The sequence below is a fragment of the Hemitrygon akajei genome, chromosome 14 (genome assembly GCF_048418815.1).
Source record: "Hemitrygon akajei chromosome 14, sHemAka1.3, whole genome shotgun sequence".
Classification (NCBI taxonomy): domain Eukaryota; kingdom Metazoa; phylum Chordata; class Chondrichthyes; order Myliobatiformes; family Dasyatidae; genus Hemitrygon; species Hemitrygon akajei.
The window spans coordinates 93822180-93849849 of NC_133137.1; the positions used below are offsets into that span (position 1 = coordinate 93822180).

General features: G+C 39.1%; 1 protein-coding gene across 5 annotated transcripts in view; it reads right to left on the bottom strand.

Annotated features, from left to right (window-relative positions):
• Window positions 1–27670, bottom strand: part of slc26a5 (solute carrier family 26 member 5) — an 86914-nt gene that overhangs the window by 24644 nt on the left and 34600 nt on the right. For all 5 annotated transcript variants that reach the window (XM_073066640.1, XM_073066643.1, XM_073066641.1 and 2 more), the window contains 11 exons: window positions 25018–25190; window positions 24533–24697; window positions 24042–24194; window positions 23305–23387; window positions 19129–19276; window positions 17942–18055; window positions 16280–16357; window positions 12255–12350; window positions 3887–3993; window positions 470–539; window positions 260–352 (listed from right to left, as the gene is read on the bottom strand). In XM_073066640.1, coding sequence (XP_072922741.1) covers window positions 260–352; window positions 470–539; window positions 3887–3993; window positions 12255–12350; window positions 16280–16357; window positions 17942–18055; window positions 19129–19276; window positions 23305–23387; window positions 24042–24194; window positions 24533–24697; window positions 25018–25190 — 1280 coding nt within the window. The remainder of the gene's footprint in view (window positions 1–259; window positions 353–469; window positions 540–3886; window positions 3994–12254; window positions 12351–16279; window positions 16358–17941; window positions 18056–19128; window positions 19277–23304; window positions 23388–24041; window positions 24195–24532; window positions 24698–25017; window positions 25191–27670) is intronic.

Consider the following 27670-nt stretch of genomic DNA (forward strand, 5'->3'; position numbering starts at 1 on the left):
TACCCCTCTCACACCAATGGCCAGCATTCATTTAGAATCCCACAGCTCTATATATAGATTTCTCTGTTAGTCACTGAAGGAACCTACTCTTTCTCTGGATATCCTCCAGAGAAAGATATGAGATTCTTCCAAATATTGCTTGCCAAGATCATTTCAGGCCAGTTATTTTTAAAATTATAATTTCTTTTAAGTTCTTTGCTCTCATGTTTTGTAATTGTCAGAAAAAAATACCCCATTGACAAAACATTTCCTTACTTACCATTTCCCGTAAGGCACTCATATACAAGTCAACATTTCCAAAGTACAGGGAGGAATTTGATTGAAATATTTTTATGCCAGGGACTTCCTGCACCTAGAATATAAAGATTTTGCACTCCAATAAAGATTATGAAAGTGTTATGCAAAACAGTACTTGCATTTTTCTTTACAATTCATCTAAAGAGAAGTAATTAAAATATTTAGTTCTCACCTCCTCATAAGCTTCTACGTCCCAGTAAATATCTGTATTAGGTATCTGGCCAAGAATTCTGTATTTAGCACTGCAGAAGGAATTTGGATTTACTGTTATGTCAATTGAAAAAGTATTCAAGGCTAATTTTTTTTGGTTTGTTACTATTTGCAACATACTTCATTCAAAACACGATTCCTAATTGAATGATCAAATAAACTCCAGCAGTTGGTAATATGTCCAATGGTTCAGGCAGTATATGTGGAAAATGAGAGTTAGTGCTTCAAGTTAAACACCCTCCATCAGACCAATACCAGCTCTAACAAAGGGTCTTCAAAGCGAGACATTAACTCTCCTCTTTCTGCAGATGGTGCCTGACTTGCTAAGTGTCTCCAGCAGTTAGTTTTTACATTTCCTAAAATCCTGTTAACATATCACATCTCAAAGAAAACTGTTGTAACTTGTACTTCAAAAACAACTAATTTAGTTAAGCACTCCATAGTGAACAGGTGCTTTAACAAAAGCTGACACCGAGTGTCGTAAAGACAGGCAGTGTTGCTATGTATTCATGTTGTTGTCAATTTTGCTGATAGAGATTGCAGGTTTGGGTAGTGCTAAGTAACCAGGGTGTATTACTGGAGTGTATTGTGTGAGTGGTATGCAGACCTGCCAAACAGAAGAATAAATAAATTGCGTTTACAGTGATGGATGGGCTACGAAATCAACCTGGCTGCTTTGTTCTACATTAAGCTGCATTCAACCAGGCATATGGAGAATATTCCATAACACTCCTGATTTGTGCTTTTTGATAGTGTGCTTGGAGAGTCACAGAATTTAACTATCCTGGTAGACACAGAATTTAAATAGCCACTGTAAGATATTAATCCTGAGGATTTCAATGATGGCAAAGCAATTGAATATCAAGGATGGGTAGTTTACATCTCAAGATGATCATTGCCCTGAACTCAAACAAGTAGCAATGCTGATGTTACATATCAACTGATGTCTGAATGTTGCCACAATCTTGCAGCATGTAGGTTGCTTGATTTGAAAAAGTAAAAAAGATATTGAATATGGTATAGTCATTTGCTAACATACCCAGTCTGATGAAATAATGTAAGGCAAGTCATTGAAGGAGCTTACGATGGTTGGGCCTAGGACCTACCCTGAGAACATCCTGCAATGATGTCTTAGCACTGGGATGAAGAGTCTCCATCCACAGCCATTTTCCTTTGTGCAATATTTGACTCAAGAGCAGCCTTTCTCAACCTTTTTGCCCAGGAGGAACCCTTGAAATAATTTTCAGGTCGCAGAGGACCCCTGCATAAAAATGATTCTATATACAGCTCACAGTACATTAGTGTGATCAGTAAGTTGTAGATATAATAATCCAAAAATAATTGTCAATGCTCTTGAGTAGGGAATGAATTTTTAGTTAACCTTTTTTGAAATTAATCTCTTTCTTTCCTTTTCATAAATTTTAGGAACTCATAAGGCAAACATAATATATTTCTCAATTCAAGGGCAAACTTGAGATAAGCAAACAGAGATTTCATCTTCAACTAAAATGAGACTATTTCTATCCTTGATCTTCATGCTTGTTAAACAAGAAAAAGCTTGCTTACACATGTAAGAAGTTGAAAACTCTAGCAAAATATCCATTGCTTTCCTATGAATGGCTGGCTACTCTTCTTTCACAGAAAACCAGAACTTGTCCAGGGGCAGGTCAGTAAATCTCATCGAGTGCTCGATCAGAGTGTAGCTCACAAAGTTCTTCCTCTTCTCTCAAGTTCTCAGGCTGAGCAGAAAATTCAGAGAAAGGGCTCTTCGTCCAAGTCATACACTTGTGTTGAAAGGGAGGATAAATGCTGTTCAATTTTGTACTGTGGTTTTCAATTAAGACTGGAGACTTTCTGATATCATCATTCCTCACTCTCAAGCCTAAGCAGCAGTGGAAACATTTCAAGATTTCCTTTTGCCACATGCCACAGACTAAAGACAGACTTTGTGTCCGTTGTTGCACTAGTGCAGTGAAATGACTCAGAAGATTGTGATTCTTCATCATTAACTTTATCAGAGTTGTCCATTGGCCTAGGCGTAGAATCTTCCTTTTCAAAAGTCACCACTTTGGACAATCTTTAGAATGAACATTTCCCTCCAATTTTCTATTACACCTCTAGAGTTAGTTCGCCCCTATAAGACAGTAAACAGCGTCTTAGGGGAAATTGGGGGAGGTAATTCAGGAGGGAAAGGCTGACATCACAGCCCCAAGTTGGGCGAGTCCATTCAATGCTTGGAAAACACACTTCACACTCTTCATCAGTCTACCATCCTCCCCTCCGTGCAATTCAGATCACCAATTATCAACAGCCCCCCCCCCCCCCACATATTGCATCAAAAACTGAGAATGGACTCAACCAAATAAACATGGTCCTGCTGCGTACTGCCATTCCGGGCTTAGATTGCCAACAGGCTGCTCGGTCACAGCCAGTGCTAGCATCGCACATTGCGCGAAGTTAAAAAAAAAAGGCTTTTTTTAAAGCATGGTCTCTAGTGGAACCCCTAGTGACCTCTCACGGAACCCTGGCTGAGAAACCCTGCTTTAGAGAGTCTCTACATGTACTCGAGAGAAAGCAAAATGTTAAGCAACTTTTTTCACTGCACGGAGAATTTGTTACTAGCTTGTCAAGTGATACTCATTCAGCAAGTACTTTCAGGTAACTGGGGTTGAACCAGTTAAGACTGGTCAGAAATCACATTAAAATGGAGGTTGATTTCAACTTATAAAAATTCTGATCCATGTGGTCTAACGAATCAGTACAGTCATCATAGTAACAATGAGGGGGATGTTGCGCATTTCTTCTCTGAATTAATCTAGGGGGTTTTACCGCCATGCTGTCCAAGGATTAGGAAGTATTTTGTACTGCGCACTATATTCGAGATAGATTAGACCACATGCCTTTTTTAACCCGGTGTTCTCTTATCATGATTTGACTCCCCAGAATTTTATTCTATCCAGCAATGAAAAATACATTGGGAGATGGAAGAAACTGCAGATGCTGGAATCTGGAGCAAAAAAAAAAGTGCTGAAAGAGCTCAACAGGTCAAGCAGCATATGTGGGAGAAAAATGGTCAATATTTTGGGTTGAAACCCTGCATCAGGACAATTCTTTTATCCCCAAAGGCCATTTGACCTGCTGAGTTCTTGTAGTAGTGTTTTATTTTAAAAAGGGACTACATCAATGCAATATTTAATGCTTCTAAAGAACTATAGTAATTTTTCAATATTTATAGGCTATGTGAGTAATCAGTGACAGTGTCTAAATTAAATGACCACGTACTAATACTAAAAGCCTACACTAAATGTTGCACAAAAATACACATTTTAAAAAGTAAACAACAGTTTGGTGATTGAACAAAAATATCTTTATATCTAACCTTTGTGTTCTAAAAACAACTCCATAAATGGCAAATCCCACTGCAACCATGAGTCCATAGTCCAGTCCCAAAAGAAGAGAGGCCAAAAATGATACAGACCACAATGCCTAGATGAGAAAGGGTTATAAATCAGTACAAAAATTACACCACACTTGACATGTATTTTCAGTGTAACGAAGATATTTTACACCAGGGACAAGAGGAAAAAGGGATACAAGTCTCCATGCTATGCTGGGGTTAGACATATGGACTAGGAAGATTTGTATAGCCAGGGCTGAGTACTTTCAGACCGAAAGGGAGTGAAACCCAAACTGCTTCCATACCCCTTGCTTTGCAGCCCTGCCTGAGTGTTGACTGCAAAGAGCATGGACTGGGAATAACAAGCGATATTTACTTCCTATATACAAAAGGAAATACAGTTAGCAAATGTTGAAATTAAGAATGTACATTCAATTAGTGTATTTGAGCTTGTCATTTCACAATTACTTTTGTTAACATTATACACAAAATACTTATTGTCTACACAATATCAAGCAGGCTGTACTATTTGAACAAAGATTCTACCCTTGCATTACGTTAAACATCATGTGGCGAATGCCAAAATGCTCTGCCAAGCCTTAATTACTGTATCTCCATTTCCACTGAAAACACAACAGTCACTGAACTCAATTGTTATACTTTCGTGGAACTGCAGTATTTGCAGCTACTACTTCAGTCAGATTTTCTTTGACGATACTTACTGTGTGCCATGAATTATGTTGTAGAAGGGTATGATTAGGGTGCACACTTCAAATGATATGAAAGAATCAGAAAGAGAAGCTCATGAACTTGACAGATAAATGGATTCAGAACCTCTTTTTGAACTGGAATAGCAATGTGATCCTTTTAAAATTGAAGGATGTTTATACTGCAGCCAAGGTATAGGAATAGGACATTTGGCTCCTTGAGCCTCCTTTGCCGTTCAGCTAGATGTGAGCCCATCTTTTACCACAACACCGTTTTCCCACCTCATTTCTAACACTGCTCAATTTGTTTAGTGTCCCATGTGAATGTAATTAATGACCAAGCTCCACAACACCAGGGTAGGAAATTCCACATATGATTGCAAGAAAAAGTTCCTGAATCCTTTGCAATCACCTGGTTTTCTGCATTAATTACACATAAAATGTGGTCTGGTTTTCATCTAAGTCACAATAATAGACAAACACAATCTGCCTAAACTAATAACAAACAATTATACTTCTCATCAATACTGAGTACACCATTTAAACAATCACAGTCTAGGTTCCAAAATGTATGTGAACCTCTGGGGTAATGTCTTAAAAAAAGCTTTTTGGAGTCAGGTGTTCCAATCAATGAGATGAGATTGGATGTGTGGGTTGTAGAGGTGCCCTGCCCTATAAAAAGACACAAGATCAGGTTATTGATAGAGCCTGCTCTTCTCAAGAAAGACCTGTTTATGTGCATCATGCCCCGATCAAAACAACTTTCACAGTACCTTAGAAGAATTGTAGTTGCATGAAGCTGGAAAAAGGCTACACAAGCATTTCTAAACACTCGACTGCTGTTCACTAGCCCACAGCAAGAGAAATTCAGTACTGTTGCTACTCTCCCTAGGAGCGGACATCCTGCAAAGATCACACCATGAGCACAACATGCAATGCTGAAGGTGAAATAAAAACCAAGGATAACAGCAAAAGACTTGCAGAAATCTCTGGAACTTGCTAAAATCTCTGTTCATGTGTCCTCTATAAGAAAAACACTGAACAAGAATGGTGTTCATGGAAGGTCACCACAAAGGAAACAACTGCTCTTCAAAAAAAAAAATTAAGAAAGAAAGAAACATTACTGCACATCTCAAGTTTGCAAAAGACCTCCTGGATGTCCATAATACTTCTGTGACAATGTTCTGTGGATAGATGAGACAGAAGTTGAACTTTATGGTAGAAATGCACACCACTATGTTTGGAAGATAAAGGACACTGCACATCAACACCAAAACCTCATCCCAATTGTGAAGCATGGTGGAGGAAGCATCATAGTTTGGGGCTGCTTTGTTTCCTCAGGACCTGGACAGCTTGCAATTGTTGAGGGAATAATGAATTCAGAATTATATCAAGACAAAGGATCTAGTGCTTTTCCAGCATTTATGACAACTCTTCATGGGCTTCCAGCCAGGTACAGGTATCGATTTTAACCAATGTTTCAATGACAAAATCTGCCATCTTCAGTGATGACGCCTGTGCATGTCTAGTCCAGTGGTATTTATACCCCAGTCGTCAGCCTTCCTGACAGGTTAGCCCTCTCCAATCAGGTTTCCGCTGTCCTACCTTGTTTACAATCGAATTCCAGTTCTTACTTGGAGTGAGACCTTCAACTTTGTTAAAGTTCTTTTCCTCTAGTTTTATTTCAATGGCTTCCTTAACCAGGTGGTCCCAAAAGCCACAGGCACAGCACAGTAGTTTTGTGTTGTCACAGTCAATCCTTTGGCCATGGTGAATGCAATGTTCTGCTACCGCCGATTTCTCCGGGTAACCCAAACAGATACACCTCCTGAGCTCAATGTGACAGGTTTCCACTGTGCTGATACAAGCTGCTCTGCATTCACTGGGAATCCTGTGAATGCCAGCCATTCTGAGAACCAGGTCATCTTTGACCAGCATAAGCTGTGATTTAAACTTCCTTGTTGGTTTGTGGATGGTAATAATTCATTGTTTCTTCAGGATTCTGGTGATCCTTCCAGAAACCATAGAAATATAGGGAAGACAAGCAGTAGCGACAGGTTCCTCTTCGTTGTTAGGCTTCCTGGTTTCCCCATTGGCCCTTTTAAGGCATTCCAACAGGTCCATGATCATCTCAAGAGCATGCATTCAATTTATGATGGAGATGGAGATCACCTCCTGTTCCTGGACATTCTAATACAATGAAACTGGACAGTAGCCTCGGACATGGTGTCTATCGGAAACCCACTCACATGGACTTGTACCTCAACAAAAACAGAGTGGTTATTTCTACTTTGATTAACTGTGCAAAAACTATTTTGGACCTGGAGAGTCTCCATGAGGAAATAAGATGATTACACACGACATCTTACTGGATGATTACAAGGTGAAGGAAATCAATCGGGCCCTTAAAAAGGGTGATGGAAAAACTAGGAAAGCTAACAAAGAGGAGGAACCAGTTGCTACTGTCTACCTTCCCTATATTTCCACAGTTTCTGGAAGGATCGCAAGGGTCCTGAAGAAATACTGGATTACTACAGGAGAATGTCAGGGTAGCGGTCTGTCACCCGAAGCTTAACATAAGTAGATGATGCAACAAGACAAAGATCTGAGACAAGAGTAAATCAACAACAGAACACTTAAGAAAGAAGAAAATTCGTGTTTTGGAATGACCAAGTCAGAGCCAAGAGATTAACCCAGTTGAGATGCTGTGGTTTGACCCAAAGAGGGCTGTTCATGCAAGGTATCCCAGAAATATTGATGAACTAAAAGTCTTTGCATCTATTTGTTTCTCAGGAAGTTTAGGTACATTTATGTGTATAGAGGAATGGGTCTAAATTTCCTCTTCGCCATTTTGCAAGTCTGATCAGCAGCTACAGTAAACATTTGATAGAGGTTATTGCTGCAAAATGAGGTTCTACCTATCATTAAATGCAAAGACTCATGTACTTTTTCCAGCCTGGACTGTGAATAATTAAACAATGTGTTCAAAAAAGACGTGAAAAGTAGAATTGTTCATTTGTTATTTGTTTAGGTGGATTGTGTTGGTCTATTATTGTGACTTAGATAAGATCAGGCTACATCTTATGAATTAATGCAGAAAACCAGGTAACTACAAAGGGTTCAAACTTTTTCTTGCAACTGTACTCCCTATCGTTAGTGAAGATATTTCTACCTAGGCTTTACCCATAGCCCTCTATTTTTCTAAGCTCTATATAGCCATCCAAGAGTCTCTTAAAGGACCCTATCGTTTCCACCTCCACCACCACTGCCGGCAGCCCAATCCACGCACTCACCACTCTCTGCGTAAAAACCTTACCCCTGACATCTCCTCTGTATCTACTTCCAAGCACCTTAAAACTATTCCCTCTCGTGCTAGACATTTCAGCACTGGGAAAAGCCTCTGACTATCCACACGATCAATGCCTCTCATCATCTTGTACACCTCTATCAGGTCACCTCTCATCCTCCGTCGTTCCAAGGAGAAAAGGCCAAGTTCACTCAACCTATTCTCATAAGGCATGCTCCCCAATCCAGGCAACATCCTTGTAAATCTCTTCTGCACCCTTTCTATGGCTTCCACGTCCTTCCTGTAGTGAGGCGACCAGAATTGAGCACAGTACTCCAAGTGGGGTCTAACCAGGGTCCTATATAGCTGCAACATTACCTCTCAGCTCTTAAACTCAATCCCACGATTGATGAAGGCCAATGCACCGTATGCACTTCTTAACCACAGAGTCAACCTACTTAGCAGCTTTGAGGGTTCTATGGACTAGGACCCCAAGATCCCTCTGATTCTCCACACTGCCAAGAGTCTTACCATTAATGATATATTCTGCCATCATATTTGACCTACCAAAATGAACCATCTCACACTTATCTGGGTTGAACTCCATCTGCCACTTCTCAGCCCAGTTTTGCATCCTATCAATATCCTGTTGTAACCCCTGACAGTCCTCCACACTATCCACAACACCCCCAATCTTTGTGTCATCAGCAAATTTACTAACCCATGCCTCCAATTCCTCATCCAGATCAGAGCAGGGGTCCCAGAACAGTTCCCCGAGGCACACAACTGGTCACTGACCTCCATGCAGAATATGACCTGACTATAACCACTCTTTGCCTTCTGTGGGCAAGCCAGTTCTGGATCCACAAAGCAATATCCCCTTGGTCACATGCCTCCTTAATTTCTCAATAAGCCTTGCATGGGGTACCTTATCAAATGCCTTGCTAAAATCCATATACACTATATCTATGGCTCTATCTTCAATGTGTTTAGTTACATCCGCAAAAAATTTAATCAGGCTCGTAAGGCACGACCTGCCTTTGACAAAGCCATGCTGACTATTCTTAATCATATTATACCTCTCCAAATGTTCATAAATCCTGCCTCTCAGGATCTTCTCCATCAACTTACTAACCACTGAAGTAAGACTCACTGGCCTATAATTTCATAGGCTATCCCTACTCTCTTTCTTGAATAAAGGAACAACATCCGCAACCCTCCAATCCTCCGGACCCTCTCCTGTCCTCATGAATGATACAAAGATCATCGCCAGAGGCTCAGCAATCTCTTCCCTTGCTTCCCACAGTAGACTGGGGAACATCCTGTCCGGTCCCGGTGACTTATTCAACTTGATGCTTTCCAAAAGCTCCAGCACGTCCTCTTCCTTAATATCTACTTGCTCAAGCTTTTCAGTCCACTGCAAGTCATCCCTACAATCGCCAAGATCCTTTTCCGTAGTGAATACTGAAGCAAAGTATTCATTAAATACCTCCGCTATTTCCTCCATACACACTTTTCCACACTTGACTGGTTCTATTCTCTCACGTCTTATCCTCTTGCTCTTCACATACTTGTAGAATGCCTTGGGGGTTTTCCTTAATCCTGTCTGCCAAGGCCTTCTCATGGCTCCTTCTGGCTCTCCTAATTTCATTTTTAAGCTCCTTCCTGCTAGCTTATAATCTTCTAGATTCCTATCGTTACCAAGTTCTTTGAACCTTTCGATGGCTATTCTTTTCTTCTTGACTAGATTAACAACAGCATTTGTACACCACGGATCTTGTACCCTACCATCCTTTCCATGTCTCATTGGAACGTACCTACTCAGAACCCCACGCAAATATGCCCTGAACATTTGTTGTACGTTCTTCCATACATTTCCCTGAGAACATCTGTTTCCAATTTATGCTTCCAAGTTCCTGCCTGATAGCTTCATATTTCTCCTTACTCCAATTAAATGCTTCCCTAACTTGTCTGTTCCTATCCCTCTCCAATGCTATGGTAAAGGAGATAGAATTGTGATCACTATCTCCAAAATGCTCTCCCACTGAGAGACCTGACATCTGACCAGGTTCATTTTCCAATACCAGATCAAGTACAGCCTCTCCTCTTGTGGACTTATCAAGAAACCTTCCTGAACACACCTAACAAACTTTACCCTATCTGAACCCCTCACTCTAGGGAGATGCCAATCAGGGAGCTGCCAATCAATATTCGGGAAATTAAAATCTCCCACCACAACAACCCTGTCATTATTACTCCTTTCCAGAATCTGTCTCCCTATCTGTTCCTCGATCTCCCAGTTACTATTAGGTGGTCTATAAAAAACACCCAGTAAAGTTATTGACCCCTTCCTATTTCTAACTTACACCCACAGAACCTCCGTAGACAAACCCTGCATGACCTCCTCCTTTTCTGCAGCCACAACACTATCTCTGATCAACAGGCCATGCCCCCACCTCTTTTGCCTCCCTCCCTGTCCTTTCTGAAACATCTAAAGCCTGGCACTTGAAGTAGCCATTCCTGCCCCTGTACCATCCAAGTCTCTGTAATGGCCACCACATCATAGCTCCTAGTGCTGATCCATGCTCTAAGCTCATCTGCTTTGTTCATAATACTCCTTGCATTAAAATAGACACATCTCAAACCTTCAGTCTGAGAGCGTCCCTTCTCTATCACCTGCCTATCCTCCCTTTCGCGCTGTCTCCAGCTTTCTCTATTTGTAAGCCAACCTCCCTTTCCTCTGTCACTTCAATTCAGTTCCCACCCCCAGCAATTCTCGTTTAAACTCTTCCCAATAGCCTTGGCAAACCTGCCAGGATATTGGTTCCCCTCAGATTCAGTACAACCTGTCCTTTTTGTACAGGTCACACCTGCCCCAGAAGTCATCTCAATAATCCAGAAATCTGAATCCCTGCCCCCTACTCCAATCCTTCAGCCACGTATTTATCCTCCACCTCATTTTATTCCTATACTCACAGTCACATGGCACAGGCAGTAATCCCGAGATTACTACCTTCGACGTCCTGCTTCTCAATTTCTTTCCTAACTCCCTGTAGTCTGTTTTCAGGATCGCCTCCCTTTTCCTACTTTTGTCGTTGGTAGCAATATCTACCACGACCTCTGGCTGTTCTCCCTCCCACTGCAGAATATCATGGACATGATCAGAAACATCCCAGACGCTGCACCTGGGAGACAAGATACCATCCGCGTTTCTTTCCTGTGTCCACAGGATCGCCTATCTAACCCCCTAACTATAGAGTCCCCTATCACAGCTGTCATCCTCTTCCTTTCCCTACCCTTCTGAGCCACAGGGTCAGACTCTGTGCCAGAGGCACGACCACTGTTGCTTCCCTCCAATTTCATCAGGTCCTTTCACTCTTTTGAACTCTGTAGAATAACCGTCTAGCCTATAAATTTCTCTTGTGTCAAACCTGCCATTCCAAAAGTCAGGCTGGTTAATCTTCACTACATTCCCTTTTGGCAAATATATTGTATCCTCAAAGTTGTATACTGTACTCTAGTTGTGATCAATACAAGGCCCTATATAATTGTAGCAAGATTTCCTTGCTCTTGTACTCAAATCTTCTTACAACTAAGACCAACAATATTTTATCTCCTAAATGCCTATTGTACCAGCACATAAGGTTTCAGTGATGAATACAAGGAATCCTTTCATTTGCTTTTCCCAGTATCATTTTTTTTAAAATTATCATAACAAATGGATAATCTCACATTCCCCCCCCCCCCCCCACCACACATTGTACTCTGTCATTTTGTTGGTTACTTACTTCGTTTAAGGTGCATTATCATATTGGAGAGCTAACACCAGCACATACTGAATTTACCAGCAATTTTTATGTAAAGAAAAACTACCATGAAACAGATATATAGTTGCTAAAAACACGATTTCAGATAATATACAAATTATGCATACCAAATTTCATTACTGGTAACTGGATATCTCTTGTGACTTACTGAGCAATAAAATGAGGTCAGGGCATATCAGTCAAACACTGAATACAGGTTGCAAAATGTTAGAATAAACTGTAGAGTTTCTAATGACGGAGCATAGTCTTTGCATCTATCTGTTTCTCAGGAAGTTTATATGCATTTATTTATATTTTCAGGCCAAATGTTACCAGAGGAAATAATATATGTGACTTATTTGTACACATCACCTCTAACAAAATCAATGCTTTAATGTATTTAGTTATCATTATTATTTTCAGATTTGATGTCCTGCAATATTGTTCGTGACCAATCTCTGGTGTTTTCTAGCAAATGAAAACAAAATTCTCCATATTACATCTTGAATATCACAACATACCTACAGTCTACACATATTGAGAGTACTTACAAGTTCGTGCTTGCTTGTTCTCCAGAGTAAAGGTATATCTGTAACCTGCTTAAATATTCCTTTCAAGTTCACCATCACAATGGCCGCCAACACAGTCTACAATAAATCATTTTCAATTTTCAAATCAGAATATATGGGTGCTGCAAGTTGGTTTATAAAAACGATCACTAATTGCATCATTTAAAAAAAATTTTGTTGTAATGATTTTTATATAATAAAAAGTTAAAGTGTGCAAGGTAACACTTTAAATTTGTTAAATTTCATTATGATAACAAAAACACAGCTGTCCCCTTCTTAACACACATCAAGTTTTATTTACCCATTATATCTGGTCTTGATGTAGATCTACTAATGGTCCAACAATATCTCTACTTTAAAATTCTCAACATGGTTTTAAAATTGCTCCAAAGCCTCACCTCCAGTATGCATAACATTCTCCAGTTCTACAACCCACCAGAATTCTGCCCTCCTTCAACTTCTGACGTCTTCCCCATGCCCAAAAGTTGCTCCATTAGGCAACCATGCCTTCTACAATGCAAATGTAAAACTCTGAACCTCTCCACATCTTTGCTCACTATCTTAAATGACATGAAATTTGTTGTTTTGTGGCAGCAGGACAATGCAGACATAAAATTACTATAAATTACAAAATGTGCAAATAGTGCAAAAAAAGAAAGAGTAATAAAGGTAGTGTTCACGGACCATTCAGATGAAGGAAAGGAAGCTATTCCTGAATTGTTCATTGTGGGTCTTTGGCTTGCAACCTGATACCTTGTAGCTTCCGTACCACGCAATAATGCAGCCAGACAGGACACTCAATGGTGCTCCTGTAGAAAGTTGTTAGAATAGGGGTGGGGAGCCTTGCACACTTCAATCTCCTCAGAAAAAGTATAGATGTTGTGTCTTCTGGACTAGTGAGGTGTTATGGGTCCAGGTTACACTGTCCGTTATGTACACATTACGTTGATGTGCAATGGAGAGCTTCCTAAATTCACAATCAATTCCTTGGTGATATTGACATTGAACGCGAGGTTGTTATGGCAACACCACCAAACAAGCTGATCCATCTCACTCTGGAATGTCTCCCTCCCCATTGCCATCTGTGAATTTGTAATGGCATTTGGGCTGTCCTCTGTCACGCAATCATGACAGAAATGAGTAAAAGGGTAGAGCTAAGCACACATCCTTGAAGTGTGGCTGTATTGATTGTCAATGAAGAGATGTTATCATCCATCCGGACTACAGGGCCTCCCACTGAAGTTGAGGAAACAGTTGAAGGGGAAGGTACAGAGGCCCAGATTTTCAAGCTTGGTGATTAATACCCAGGGGAAAACTGTATTGAACACTAGGTGTAGTTGATAACCTGCAGCCCGACACTCGTTTTACTGTTCTCTTGGTGCACCAACCAGAGTGGAGAGCCAATGAGATTATTTCTGCTGGAGATCTGTTGTGGCAGTGGGGTTAGGTCCTTGCTCCAGGGAGTAATTAATTCTAGCCATAATCAACTTCCCAAAACACATAATTTCAGTAGATACGAGTGCCAGCAGTTGACAGTCAGTAAGGCAGCTCACCCTGCTCTTCTTGGGCACAGGAATGACTGCTCCCATTTTGAAGCAGGTGAGAGCCTCAGACCGAAGGAAGCTGAAGATGTCCTTGAACGCTTCAGCCATTTGTTCAGCACAGGTTTTCAGTACCCACCCAGGTACACTATCAGGCCCAATGCCTTGCAAAGGTTTTCCCTCTTGAAGGATTTCAGACATTGGCATCCAAGACAGATTATATGATCACCTGATGTCATGGGGATTCATCCTTTCAGGGATGCATAAAAGGCACTCAGCTCAGAGGGGAGTGAAGCATTATTGCCCTTTACGCTGTTAAGTTTCACGTCCTAGGAAGTACTGGCACGGAATGCCTGCCACAGCTGCTATGCATTTGTTTGTCTAATTTCACAAGGAATTGCCTTCCTGCTCTCACTGGGTATATTTTATAAAATCAGAACATTGCAAAAAAAACCCAAAACTTGCAAAACATACATTACAAATAGTGCCATGTTGTTTTATACCCAGTCAGGTGTTAAAATTGGACCTGGGGAAAATGGAAGCTGCATGAAAAGCTCTTTGTGCTGATCATTAGGAATGGTAACTAGACCTTAAAAGGAACTCTTCCCATGGTAAATACAGATGAACTCTAAAACTCTGCCATGGAGTTAAGGGAAAATATGTGGGAGGAAGACAACACTATGTGCAGGCAATTCCTCTCTTTCCAATGAAATTTCCTGCCCTGAATGAGATCTGTGTCACAAGTGGCCCCAAACCATTGCATGGGGCACAATTATCTGATATTCATCAAGTGCAGTCAGTAATTGAACAACCAATACCAAGAACAAGATATCAGAACCTTTAATTGATATTTTACTGTTGATCTCAATCAGGATAATGTACAGGTGTTCAACAAAGATTTCAGGCTGTCCAAATGCCTAACTGGCAAGGGAGGAAGTGCATAGTACAAAGCTATAATCTCATTAAGTGCATGATCAAAGCCAGGAAAGCACATGATGCACTAATGCAGATTATATGCCTAAATGCCTGGACCAACTTTCCATTGGGACCAACTTTACACCAGAAATAATTGCTAGAGTTATTTTCCCAGGTTAATTTACTATAATGCACAATCTGAAAATTAATACTAACGAATCTAATTTCTGAGGTAATTCCCTTGTGGGGCCACGAAGACCACTCTTTTAATACAAATACTTAATGAAATGTACCTTTAGTTTTATCCTTGGTACAAGGTTAATTCTGCAGTTGGCCACATAATCAAAACCTGATAAGTTAATATGCAAAAGGACCCGACTAGCAGCTCTGGCTCAGTGACCTCCTTACTTCAAACTATATCTGACAAATTCAGTGGGGAAGTTTTCCATTCCACCTACAGTTTCTGTTAGATGAAGGGACCTCACATTCTCCACCACAAGCACATATTGCAAAGGATATTGTCATATTCAATGTGATGGTCTTTGCAATCTGAAAGTCCACCACCATTCAATGCCAAAGATTACACATGAAGTGACATAACATGAAGAACATGTTAAAGCTAATGCTTTCTCAGCACCGACGAGATGATTATGGACTTTACGAAGGTGCAGACTGACCACTCCTCACTGCACGCACACAGCTCCTCCATGGAGAGGGCTAGGAGCACCAAGTTTCTGGGAGTACACACAACAGAAACTGGTTCCTCAACAAGAAAGCACAGCAGCATCTCCAACTCCCGAGAAGATTGACGTGAGCATGTTAGTGAGGCAACCCACTTCTCCCCACACCCCTTCCCCCATTTCTAACCAAGTTTTACAGGACTATCATTGAGAGAGTCCTGACTAGCTGCATCACCGTCCAGTACGGGAATTTTGCTAGGCATCTGATGGCAAGACCCCACAAAAGATCAAGAAGACTGCTGAGAGGATCATTGGGATCTCTCTTCCACCCATCCGAGATATTTTCAAGAGCACTGTGTATGCAAGTCTCTTAGCACTGTGATTGATCCCTTCCATCTGTCCAACAATCTCTTTGATTCCCTACCATCAGGCAGGAGGTACCATAGTATTAGGACAAGAACTGCTAGGATCGGAAACTGCTAAACTGCCATGAGACTACTAAACTCTCTGCCACCACCCAGGTCTCATCACATATTTAGCACCAGTAGCATACATTGTTTACTTTTTGTTTTGTGTCGTAAATGAGCCTTATTGTTTGCAAATTTATTTGTGGTAACGGTACCTGTGCTGTGCGCGAGTTTTACGTTATATGTACTGTGTTGTGCACCTTACTCAGGAGGAACACTGTTTCGTTTGATAGTATATATGTATACCGTTGAATGATAATAAGCTTGGACTTCAAAAATAGCTGGTGTCTCTGGAAACAAAATATACAGTAGGCAAGAAAAATTTCCAAGTTGAGATAAAATATGATGATTTTTCAGCAAGGGTTACAAACTGAGCAAAGAATAGAATACTATATTATACATACCTGAGGTAATGGCTCAAAGAGATAACCAAATGCAACAATGACCAAGAGAACAATACAGGCAGATAGTCCTCCAGCAATCTGTAAAAGGTCAAATTAATTTAACAAAAACAAAAAGAATCTTAGAGGGCATTTACTTTTCCTACTTCACTTTCTCCTATCACCAATCAGGGTACCCAGTGTTTTAAGATTATTAGCTTCTGAAGAACTACAGATACAATTACACATTGCAGTCAAAAACACAGATAGTCTCAAGTAGCAGCCTATAACAAACATAAATGAAGAAAAGTCAGAGTCACGAAGCTGATGAGAAATAAAAGTACTACAACCAATAACTAAAGTCTTAGCCCAAATGAAAAATTGGTTTTAGTTGATGCTAGTCTGAGAATTAAATGTTTCCATTTTCCAGTACACAAATTGAAAAATGAAGCTGATACTTAGGCAGAGACACAAGTCTAAAATGAAGACAAGCCACCAAATGGGGAGCAAGACATCTTGGGGAAATATCAAGTTATTTTGCAATTTGGAGGTCTATAATTTTATTTAATTCTCCTAACAGGTTGTCCACAAAAGTTAAATGGACCAGATTGTTTCCTAGAAACAGACTCTACAAAATGGGCTTTTAATGACAGTCTGGTTTTTTTTGGTCATTACTAAAGCTAATTGTTTTTTTAATTCAAATCCCTGAAATTAGTTGAAGTTGAGATTTCAACTTCTGTTTGATTGCAGTTCAGGCCTCTGGGATATTAATCCAGCCATCATTTACAGACCAAATACTGCAATGTAGCAAATCTAGATGTAAAAGTAATTAAATACTGAAACAACAAAGAATGAAGATTAACAAGGAATCTTAAGTTTCACTAAACTGATTGTTGATTTTAAATGGTGGGAGGAAAGTATCGGTGACAAAATTCACTGAAATGTTTTTAAAAAAGAGGGAACTTCAGACCCCAAGCCTGCAGCCTAGACAGCATTTGATCAAAAAAAGTCAAAATTCCTCATAGGTGCATGAAAATATTTGAATGATGTTCTGATGTACAATGCATAAAATCTTTGCATTGTGTGGTAGAATTTCGAAGCATCAGTTTAAGCAAACTGAGATCAAAGAGCCGTATACTAACACTGGTTGGGCAACCAATTTTCAGATGAGATACAGAAGGAAGTCAGGGAATAGAAACACTAGGCATACTTTTGAATAGTACAAGTGCAGGTATTGTGTCAGTGGTTTGTCCATTGTTACCTGCCATAAGGTAGCTTAATATAAAACTGGTTGCATCTACAGAATGTCAAGCATCATAACTTGTGAAAATGTTGTAAGACCATAAGATACAGGAGCAGAATTAGGCCATTTGGTCCATTGAGTCCGCTCCGCCATTTCTTCAATTTTCCTCTCAGCCCCAATCTCCTGCCTTCTCCCCATATCCCTTCATGCCCTAACAAATCAAGAATTTATCAATCTCTGCCTAAAATATACATAAAGACTTGGCATCCACAGCTGCCTATAGCGAAGAATTCCACAAATTCACCATCCTCTGGTCTTGTATCCTCCCACCATAGGAAACATCATTTAAAATCAAGCTCTACAGGCGCTGTAAAGTAAAAAAATTCATTGTAAAAAGTATTTCTCTATTATTGATGTCTAAAAAAAAATTCACAAATTTATACCTGAGTGTTGCCTCCCGTACTCTCTTGCACAAGACTTCGGGACATTGAGGTACCAACAGGAAACGTTTGGAAAAAGGATCCAATAAAATTGCAGAATCCTAATGCAATAAGTTCCTAGTTTTTAAAAGAAGTGGAAAAAAAGTAAAATTTCTGTTCTGTTCTGGTTTGTAAGAATGAAACAGTTATACATGTAACTGATTTATAAATGATAAATGCAAGATAGCAAGATCCATATTTAACTGTGCATTTATTTATCCTCTCCCAGTACAAGTGCCCAAGCTCAGCATAACAGCTTTCACCATATTTTGTACACTTGAATATTGTTATTAGATGCATTTCTTCCCCCACTGCTGCCATTCATTGTCAACTCAACAGTTCATATGGAACCAGTTCAAAGATGCCATCAAATACGTGGCTAAATCAATGATAGAGCAAAAGAAATGCCTACATCAATACTGGCTTAACAGGAACAAGATAATCTCTAAATTCCAATACAACAGTCAGAAAATGTTGACCCTAGAGCAGAATTATCTCTTCTACCTCAAAAGATAGACTGATTTTAACAGTTCTATAACATGCTAATCTAATTTGATTTATTTTTTTAAAAAAAGGAAAGGGAAAATGTGCATCATACTATTTCTCACAATCTTTGACACTCTTCAGGATAGTCCAACTTTAGTCCAGCCCTTTCAAAATCTTAAGATACTTGTACACATCGCAAGCATCTTGTGTGAATGGGCAGACTTTGACAAGATCAATTTTGAATAAGATCATCAATAGGCTACATAAGATCATCAATAGACTACATATGAAAGGAGAGAAAGAAGCAATATCAAGCATTACATTTACAGACTTCCCATACCCAGTGTGGCCAATTCTGTACATCAGGGTTCCACCTTTAGAGTCACTAGCGATCCCAACTAATATTGGCAACATTAGGTTGTCTATTGGTGGTAATTCTTCATTAGTTGACCCATGCTAACCCAAGCAGAATCTAACATTTAAATATTTTGGAAATTTTCCATGTGAATTCTGAAATCAATATTTTTCCTTCATTTAAAATGGTCTAACAGAAAATACATAGGTTTCAAATATCATTACTGTCAATTGGTTTCAAGTTGAAACTGATTTAACATTGGTCACAGAAACAGCAAGAATTACACAGACATGAAGATTGGACAAATTACCTGATTACCATTCACAGTGTAACTGTGTTTCAGTGCAAATATCTTCCCCATTGACACAGTCATAGAAAATCCAACTATTGCAATTGCAAAAGAATCTGCAAATATTTCTGGAAGTAAACTGATGTCAGGTAGAACAGGAGTCCTCAATCTGAAAGAATAAAATGTGTACTGAATTAGTTGCACAGCACTTAAAAACTGAGGGCAACAATGCTTCTGCAGTAATATCACCACAAGGCCAACTGATTGTCAACTGGCAGAATCAAAAGGAATAAATGACTCTTGGAATTCCCAAAAAAGCTTCAAGTATCCTGGTTTTACACTGTACCATATTAAAATCAGGAGAATATTACTGAGAAGGAAGTATAATGTACCACATGCCTTTATTTCATCTATGGGTTTGAACAACACTACCTAGAAGCAATACTTGACTGCCTCAAAATAATCAACAGAGTTGATCAACAGTGTATCAACAGAGTTACTGAGACAATTATCTTTTCTAATTTTATCATCCAGACAATTGCCTCTACTGATGTCTGAGGGAAACTCCTACATGAACAGTGCAGGGAGGAGGTTATTTAATGTTAAATGTATAAAGGACTGGAGAAACTAGAGCTTTTCTGAAGAGAGAAGGGGGAACAATAAAATTTCCACAGAAAAGTAGTGTTGATTAGATTAAGTTACAGTTACAATACAGGGAAACATTATGTATGATATAGGGAAACATTAAAGCTAGTTAAGATTGTATCTGTTGCTGTGAACAATAGATATCACTGAAGAACAGATTTCATTCTGGGAGCTTTTAATTCCAAGTTGGGCTAGAATCTTGGTATGGTTATAAAGAACATTCTCTTCACACAAAGTAAACAATGAATGCGATGCTTGAACATAGTGATAGATGCACAAATACTAGAAATTTTCATGATAAAACTGTGACTATAGGCCATTTCTGGATAGATTAAGAAAGCTGCACAGAATTTGATTTTTTTTTGGCCTAGCATTTATCTACTAAGTAGTAACAGTGATGAACATGATAGAGGCAGTGCATGGAGATAGATTAGATTAATGTACAGTGCCTATTAAAAGTATTCACCCCCTCAGAAGTTTTCATGTTTTATAACATGAATCACAATGGATTTAATTTGGCTTTTTGTACACTGATCAACAGAAAAAAAATTCTTTTGTGCCAAAGTGAAAACAGATCTCTACGAAGTGATCTAAATTAATTACAAATATAAAATACAAAATAACTGATTGCACAAGTATTCACCCTCTTTAATATGACACACAATATCATTACAGGTATAGCCAATTGGTTGTAGAAGTCACATAATTAGTTAAAATGAGATCAGCTGTGTGCAGTCAAGGTGTTTCAATTGATTGTAGTAAAAATACACCTGTATCTGGAAGGTCCAAATGCTGGTGAGTCAGTATCCTGGCAAAAACTACACCATGAAGACAAAAGAACACTCCAAGCAACTCTGTGAAAAGGTTATTGAAAAGCACAAGTTGGGAGATGGATACAAGAAAATTTCTAAGTCACTGAATTTCCCTTAGAGCACAGTTAAGTTAATCATCATCAAGAAATGGTCAGAATATGGCACAGCTGTAAATCTGCCTAGAGCAGGCCATCCTCAAAAACTGAGTGACTGTGCAAGAGGGACTAGTGATGGAGGCCACAAAGAGACCTATGGCAACTGGAGGAATTACAAGCTTCAATGGCTAAGATGGGAGAGGCTGCGTATACAACAACTGTTGCCCAGTGCTTCACCAGTCACAGCTTTATGGAAAGTGGCAAAGAGAAAGCTACTGTTGAAAGAAAAGCTCACACTTGAAATCTTGGCTAGAGTTTGTCAGAAGGCATGTGGGGAAAACTCTGAAGGCAGCTGGAAGAAGGTTCTATGGTCTGATGAAACCAAAATTGAGTTTTTTGGCCATCAGACTAACAATATGTAAACCAAACACAGCACATCAAGATCACACCATCCCTACCATAAAGCATGTTGATGGCTGCATCACGCTGTGGGGATGCTTCACTGCAGCAGGCCCTGGAAGGCTTGTGAAGGTAGAGGGTAAAATGAATCAGCAAAATAGAGGGAAATCCTGGAAGGAAACCTGAGGCAGGCTGCAAGAGAACTGCGACTTGGGAGAAGATTTGTTTTCCAAGAAGACAAAGACCACGAGCATAAAGTCAAAGCTACACAGCAATGGCTTTAAAACAACAAGGTTAATGTCTTGGAGTGGCCAAGTCAGAGTCCAGACCTCAATCCAATTGAGAATTTGTGACTGGACTTGAAAAGGGCTGTTCACTCATGATTCCCATGTAATCTGACAGAATTTGAGCAGTTTTGCAAAGAAGAAATGGGAAAAATTGCAGTGTCCAGATGTAAAAAGCTGGTAGAGACCTATCCACACAGAATAAAGGCTATAATTGCTGCCAAAGGTGCATCTACTAAATAATGACTTGAAGGGGACGAATACTTATGCAATCAATTATTTTGTGTTTAATAATTGTAATAAATTTAGACCAATTTGTAGAAATTTGTTTTTACTTTGTCACAAGAGTCTTTTCTGTTGATCAGTGAAAGAAAATCCACATTAAATCCACTGTGATTCAATGGTGTTAAACAATAAAACATGGAAACTTCCAAAAGGGATGAATATTTTTCATAAGCATTGTATATGTAAATTTTGTTGGAACATTTAGAGCTCTTTTCTTTAAGTGATAACTAGTCATAGCCAATGAACAAAACATGTGTTCGAATGAAATATATAGAGTAATTATTAGAAATTAAATCTGTAGGACAATACTGAACACAATAATAGACTGGATATGATTAGGTTCAAAAACCCATTTAGCTTATTACACTTATCCAGTAAATTTGGAATGCTCTTTAAAACACATCAAAACTCATACACCACAAAAAGACGTCATTTTTCTGGCTATACCCACATCTACTGATTAAAAGGGTGCCCAGTAAAGCCAATTCTCCTCTTCTTTCTCCCTCCTCCAATTGATCCAAAACTTTTCTGGATCTGGTTACATCTTCAGGCAGTGAATTTTAGTTCAGAAACCACTGTGTAAATAAAATTCTCTTGCCCACCTGTTTTCAGAGGACTTTTATGAAAAACATTCAAATAAACAGCAAACAGGCTCAAAATTTTAGTGGCTGCACATCTATGGACAGTTATGGAATATAATATTAAGTGATAAGCTGTTCTGCTTGATCTGATTCTAAGTGATACTTATCCTTATTTTCTGACATTCTCCAATTTATCTTTAAAGTCCAGTAAAAGCTTCTTCTAACTTGGAAACACTCATTTCCAAGTAGCAGGGTACAAAGCAGACAGCAGTGGAATCATCTTAAAATACTCACATCATAGAAGCTAGTCAGTAAAAAGGAATTTTATGGCCAAAAATCTCGACTAAACATGCCCCTACTTGTACTGTAAGTCATTAGTTTTCTTCTAATCCCCATTTTTCACCAAATCAACATAAATACCCTACAACCACGTGACCCACAGTAATGGAAGAAAGAATTTTATTTATTGGCAGAATGGCAAGCATTTTCCTTATATTCTCAAGCACTCAGAACTCAACGGGCAGAATTTTATAACAAGTCAAAACTTGCCAATCAGTGTAGTGGTTTATATTGAATGCATTGAGTGTTGTGAAATACTTACAATTACATTCTGGGAATATTTGCAGTCCTGGCTGAGAATGGCTTTTCGCACCTCCCTAATGCCGAGGTTCCCCACCTCAAAGAACCATCTGAGATTTTTTAAAATCTCAAATTGCCTCCTGTCCTTCAAAATAACTAGAATATAGTACTCCACCACAAAGCAGCTCGCTGCAACTGCCCTCACTCAGGAAGCCTCAATGTTCATTCTCCACCTCTCCCAGACATTACCTTGTGCAATGAGATTTCCTCACCACAAGAGAGCCTAAAATGCACATGTACCAAATGCTCCCATTGCATCATTTTCTTCTGCTTCCTACATTCCAGCAACACCCTCCAACCTTAAGTCAAGATTCAATTTTTTGTGCCTTTCAACCCGTGGGCCCAAAATATAGATGTCGTCTTGATTTTGCATGTGTAAATCCAGCACAATAGTAGCTTCCTAGAATTTTGAAACTGATGAATGTCTCAGGTAATTATTCCTCCATGAATTTCTTACCCAGTGGGTATACATCCAATGACATCTACATTATAATTTCCAGTGAGGTCTATCCCAGCAGAAACACCAGTGCCAATAACCACCTAAGAAAAAGAAAATAAAACAAAGCATGGTTACAAATAAGTATTTTAAATATATTCTGGACCATATTTTGCTGAATCCATCCCACTGAATTGCTTCAAGGATTTCCTACATCAGCTTTTAATTAGGAAATAACCATTGCTTTTACAGGTAGAAACAAGGAAGTTGAAGTGAAGTGAAACCAATAACTAAATTGCTTTTGGCCTTGTTTCCTTGCAGTTGTGATATAGGAGTTAACAGTGTTATTATTCATTAGCTGGGACACAATAATTTTGGTTCAGGTTTTACTACAGAGATTTTTAAAAAATAGGTTACAGGATGGCCTACTTGTCCATTATACTTGTATCAGATCTTTGAACAGAGTTACCCAAATATTCTCACCACCACCAACATCCTCTACATCAGTGGTGCAAGGCTTTGGGAGAAATACTAAGTCACTAGTCCAAAATATTGAATGCCCCTCTATAGCCTGACCTGCAAATACTTCCTTTACTTTTGTTTTCAACCTCATGATTGCTTCAAGTATATTTATTTCCCCTTGACTAAATATGCTTTCACTATTCTGTCATTGCCTGCATTTCACAATGTCTGAATACATTAAAAAAGTAATCTTTCTTCTGTTCTATCAGTGAAGTTTAAAAGAACAATCAACTTACCACAATAAGCTCCACAGGAATGGGAGCCATAAATCTATCTTTGCAGCGGGCATTCAGTTCTTTCACTCCAAAAAGGATGACAATACAAATTCCTCCAACAAGTACTGCTGCAATATTAGTGTCCTTAATATTTTCACAAGCAGCAAGAAAAGACTAGAAACACAAAATAAAATTAACCATCAATGAAGCACATTTGAAATTTTAACCAATTCCAATTACTTTGCCCCTAGAACTTGACAAGTTCTAGAAGAATAAAAATAAATGCCCAGGAGGAATTAGTCACTTTTAGCATAATATAACAAATATTAATAAACTGAAAGCTGTAGAATGCACAATATTAAGTAACAAAAAAAGTCGGAATACAATTGTTGAATGAACAATATAGTTTTCTCCTTCACTTTGCATTTAGAGAAAAATCATGAGAATTGTTGGTTAAAGCCAATAAAACGTCACTATTTAGTAGAAGTGCATCCAATGACAAGGATACTTACATAAATTACTGATAGCGGTCCACTATATCTTTTAGTTTTGATGCCCATCAGATATTTTAACTGAGATATAAAGACATGTATAGCTGCAGCAGTGGTGAAACCTCGCACTAAAGGATCCGAGAGGTAAACAACAACAAACCCGAAATGCAGGAGCCCAAGGCAAAACTGCTCAAAGAAAAAGAGATTGGATGGAATTAAACTAGACATTATTGGTTTCAAACCAACTTCTAACATAGCTGTTACTTTTTAATGTTTCATTTCCTTATATAGGTCTTCACACTTGCAGTTAGTCCTTAACCAAGAGAATGGGACAAAGCAAAATAATGGATTCTTATAATTTCATCACTGCAACCACAAGTTCCAGTTCTAGTCAATGACTACTGGTCATTGGTAAGAATTCCATACAAACAAATATCAATAGGTCACAATAAAATATAATAATAAAAGATAAATACATCGTAATTTCCCCCCTATTCTCCCGATACCTGCAGAATTCCCGTTAAGAAGGCTGTAGCCGTTGCTACTTTAACTCTCATTGCATCTCTTTCTGCAAGTGCCAGGGAGTTATTAGTTGCATTTAAGGAATCCACATATTTATCATCTGGTACAAGTTTTATAGCCACTGCACCAACCATTAAACTGATAACTGCAAACGTCCCTAGACAGAGGGGAAAAAAACAAGATTACAACTGTCATTAACATCATTAGTAGCATCTGACATGTTTTTTTTAATATAAACACAAGCAAATACTTTTGGCTCCTCTCTCTCTGATCCAGAACCATCAAAATAACACTAATTTAATTCCAGGCTTCCAGCTTATTTGATATTTTGAAAAAGCATCTAATTTCTTGAGCATCCAACATCACGGGATCCTACCACCAAACATAACTTTACCAATCTCCCCTCCCCCTACTATCTACCTTGCTCAAAAAGTTGCAACAGATTTGCCAGGCAAGAGCTGTTCCCTTAAGAAAACCACGCTACCTTAGCCTTACTTATGTTCTACCAAGTACCCTGAAACATCCAAATATCCAAACTTATACACCACTAAATTCAGGGTAACTAGCCAATAATTACCCATTTTTTAAACCCTTCCCCATTAAAGAAGAGCGTAACATTTGTGATTTTGCAGTCCTCTTGAACCACTCCTGGCTCTAGTGATTCTTGAAAGATGACTACTAATGCTAGTGCAATCTCTTCAGTTACCACTTTCAGAACTCTGGGTGTAGGCTGTCTAGTCCAGATCACCTTTAGACCTTCCAATTTCCCAAGTACCTTCTCCTTAGTAATTGAATCTATACTGACTTCTACTACCAATCACCCTAGTTACCCCATATCTCTCAAATTTCTAGCTTTCTAGCATGTTGCTGGCACCTTCCACAGTTACTGATACAATATACTTATTCAATTTGTTCACCATTTCTTTGTTCCCTATTACTACTCTGGTATCATTTCCCAGGAATCTGATGTCCACTCTTGCCTTTCTTTCAGTATCCTCTTTTGTAATACTAACTTACCTTCATATTTCACCTGTTTTTTAAAAATTGCCCTTCATTGTTAAAGCTTCTCAATTCTCTAGCTTTGCACTAGTTTTTGCAATCTTGTATGCACTCTCCTGCTTTTGCTTCTTTTGACTTTCCTTGTCAGCTATGGTTGCCTCATCCTTCCTTTAGAATGCTGCTTCCACTTTGGAAGAATAATCCCCCATCTACCGAATTACTCCAAAAAAATTCCAGCCACTGCTGCTCTACTGTCATCTCTACTAGGGTCCCATTCCAATCAACTTTGGCCAGCTCCTCTTTTGTGCCTCTGTAATTATCTTTACTCAACCGTAATAATGATATAACACATTTTAGCTTCTTCTCAAACTGCAGAGTGAATTCTACTATACTATGGCCATCATCTCCTAAGGGGTTTCCTTTACCTTAAGCCTCCTAATCAAATTCCTGGTTCATTGAAAACACCAAATCCAGAATTACCTTTTCCCTTGTGAGCTTAACCAAAAGCTCCTCTAAAAAGCCATCTTGTCATTCTACAAATGCCTTCTCTTGAGATCCAGCACCAACTTCATTATCCCAGACTATATGCGTATTGATGTCCCTCCATGACTACTACAATATTATCTCCTAACTTTTATTTTTTACATCTCCAGTTATAGCTTGTACGCCACAAACAGAAGAAAGAAATTGACACAACCAAGGAGGAGCTGCTTTGAAAGGCCTCTAAGTATAACCAACAGAATTATGGTATGTGCAAGCTACATTCAAAGTACATTTATTATCATTATGTATACCATATACAATTTGTGATTCATCTCCTTACAAACAGCCACAAAGAAACCTAATAGAGCCCATTGATAAAGCAAACACTCAATGTTCAGAAAAAAAACAAACAATAAAAATAAGAAAATGAGAGAAAATCTGCAGATGCTGGAAATCATAACAAATGCTGGATGAACTCAGCAAGCCAGGCAACATCTATGGAAAAGAATGCAGATGACGTTTCGGGCCAAGACCCTTCAGCAGGACTGGAGAAAAAATGAAGCATAGATTTAAAAGGTGGGGGGAGGGGAGTGAGAAACACAAGGTGATAGGTGAATCTGAAGGGGGAGGGGATGAAGTTAAGAGCTGGGAAGTTGATTGGTGAAAGAGATACTGGGATGATGAAGGGAGAATATAATAAGAGAGGACAGAAGGCCATGGAAGAAAGAAAAGTGGGGAGGAGCATCAGATAGGCAGGCAGGGAAATAAGGTGAGAGGGAAAGGGGATGAGGAATAGTGAAGGGGTGGGGGTATTAACGGAAGTATGCGAAATCAGCGTTCATACCATCAGGTTGGAGGCTATCCAGACAGATAACAATATTCCTCCAACACGAGTGTTACCTCATCACAAAAGTAGAGGAAGCCAGGGATTGACATGTCGGAATGGGTATGGGAAGTGCAATTAAAATGGGTGGCTACTGGGAGATCCCGCTTCTTCTGGCAGATGGAGGATAGGTTCTCAGCAAGGCAAAACAAATTTCTTTTGGACTCTAAATTAGAACGTGGGAAGTAGAAAGTGAATGTGCAAAGGCAAAATGGGGATAAAAGAGGGAATAAAAACTGAGACAGTGAAATCAATCTTGAAAGCGCTAAAGA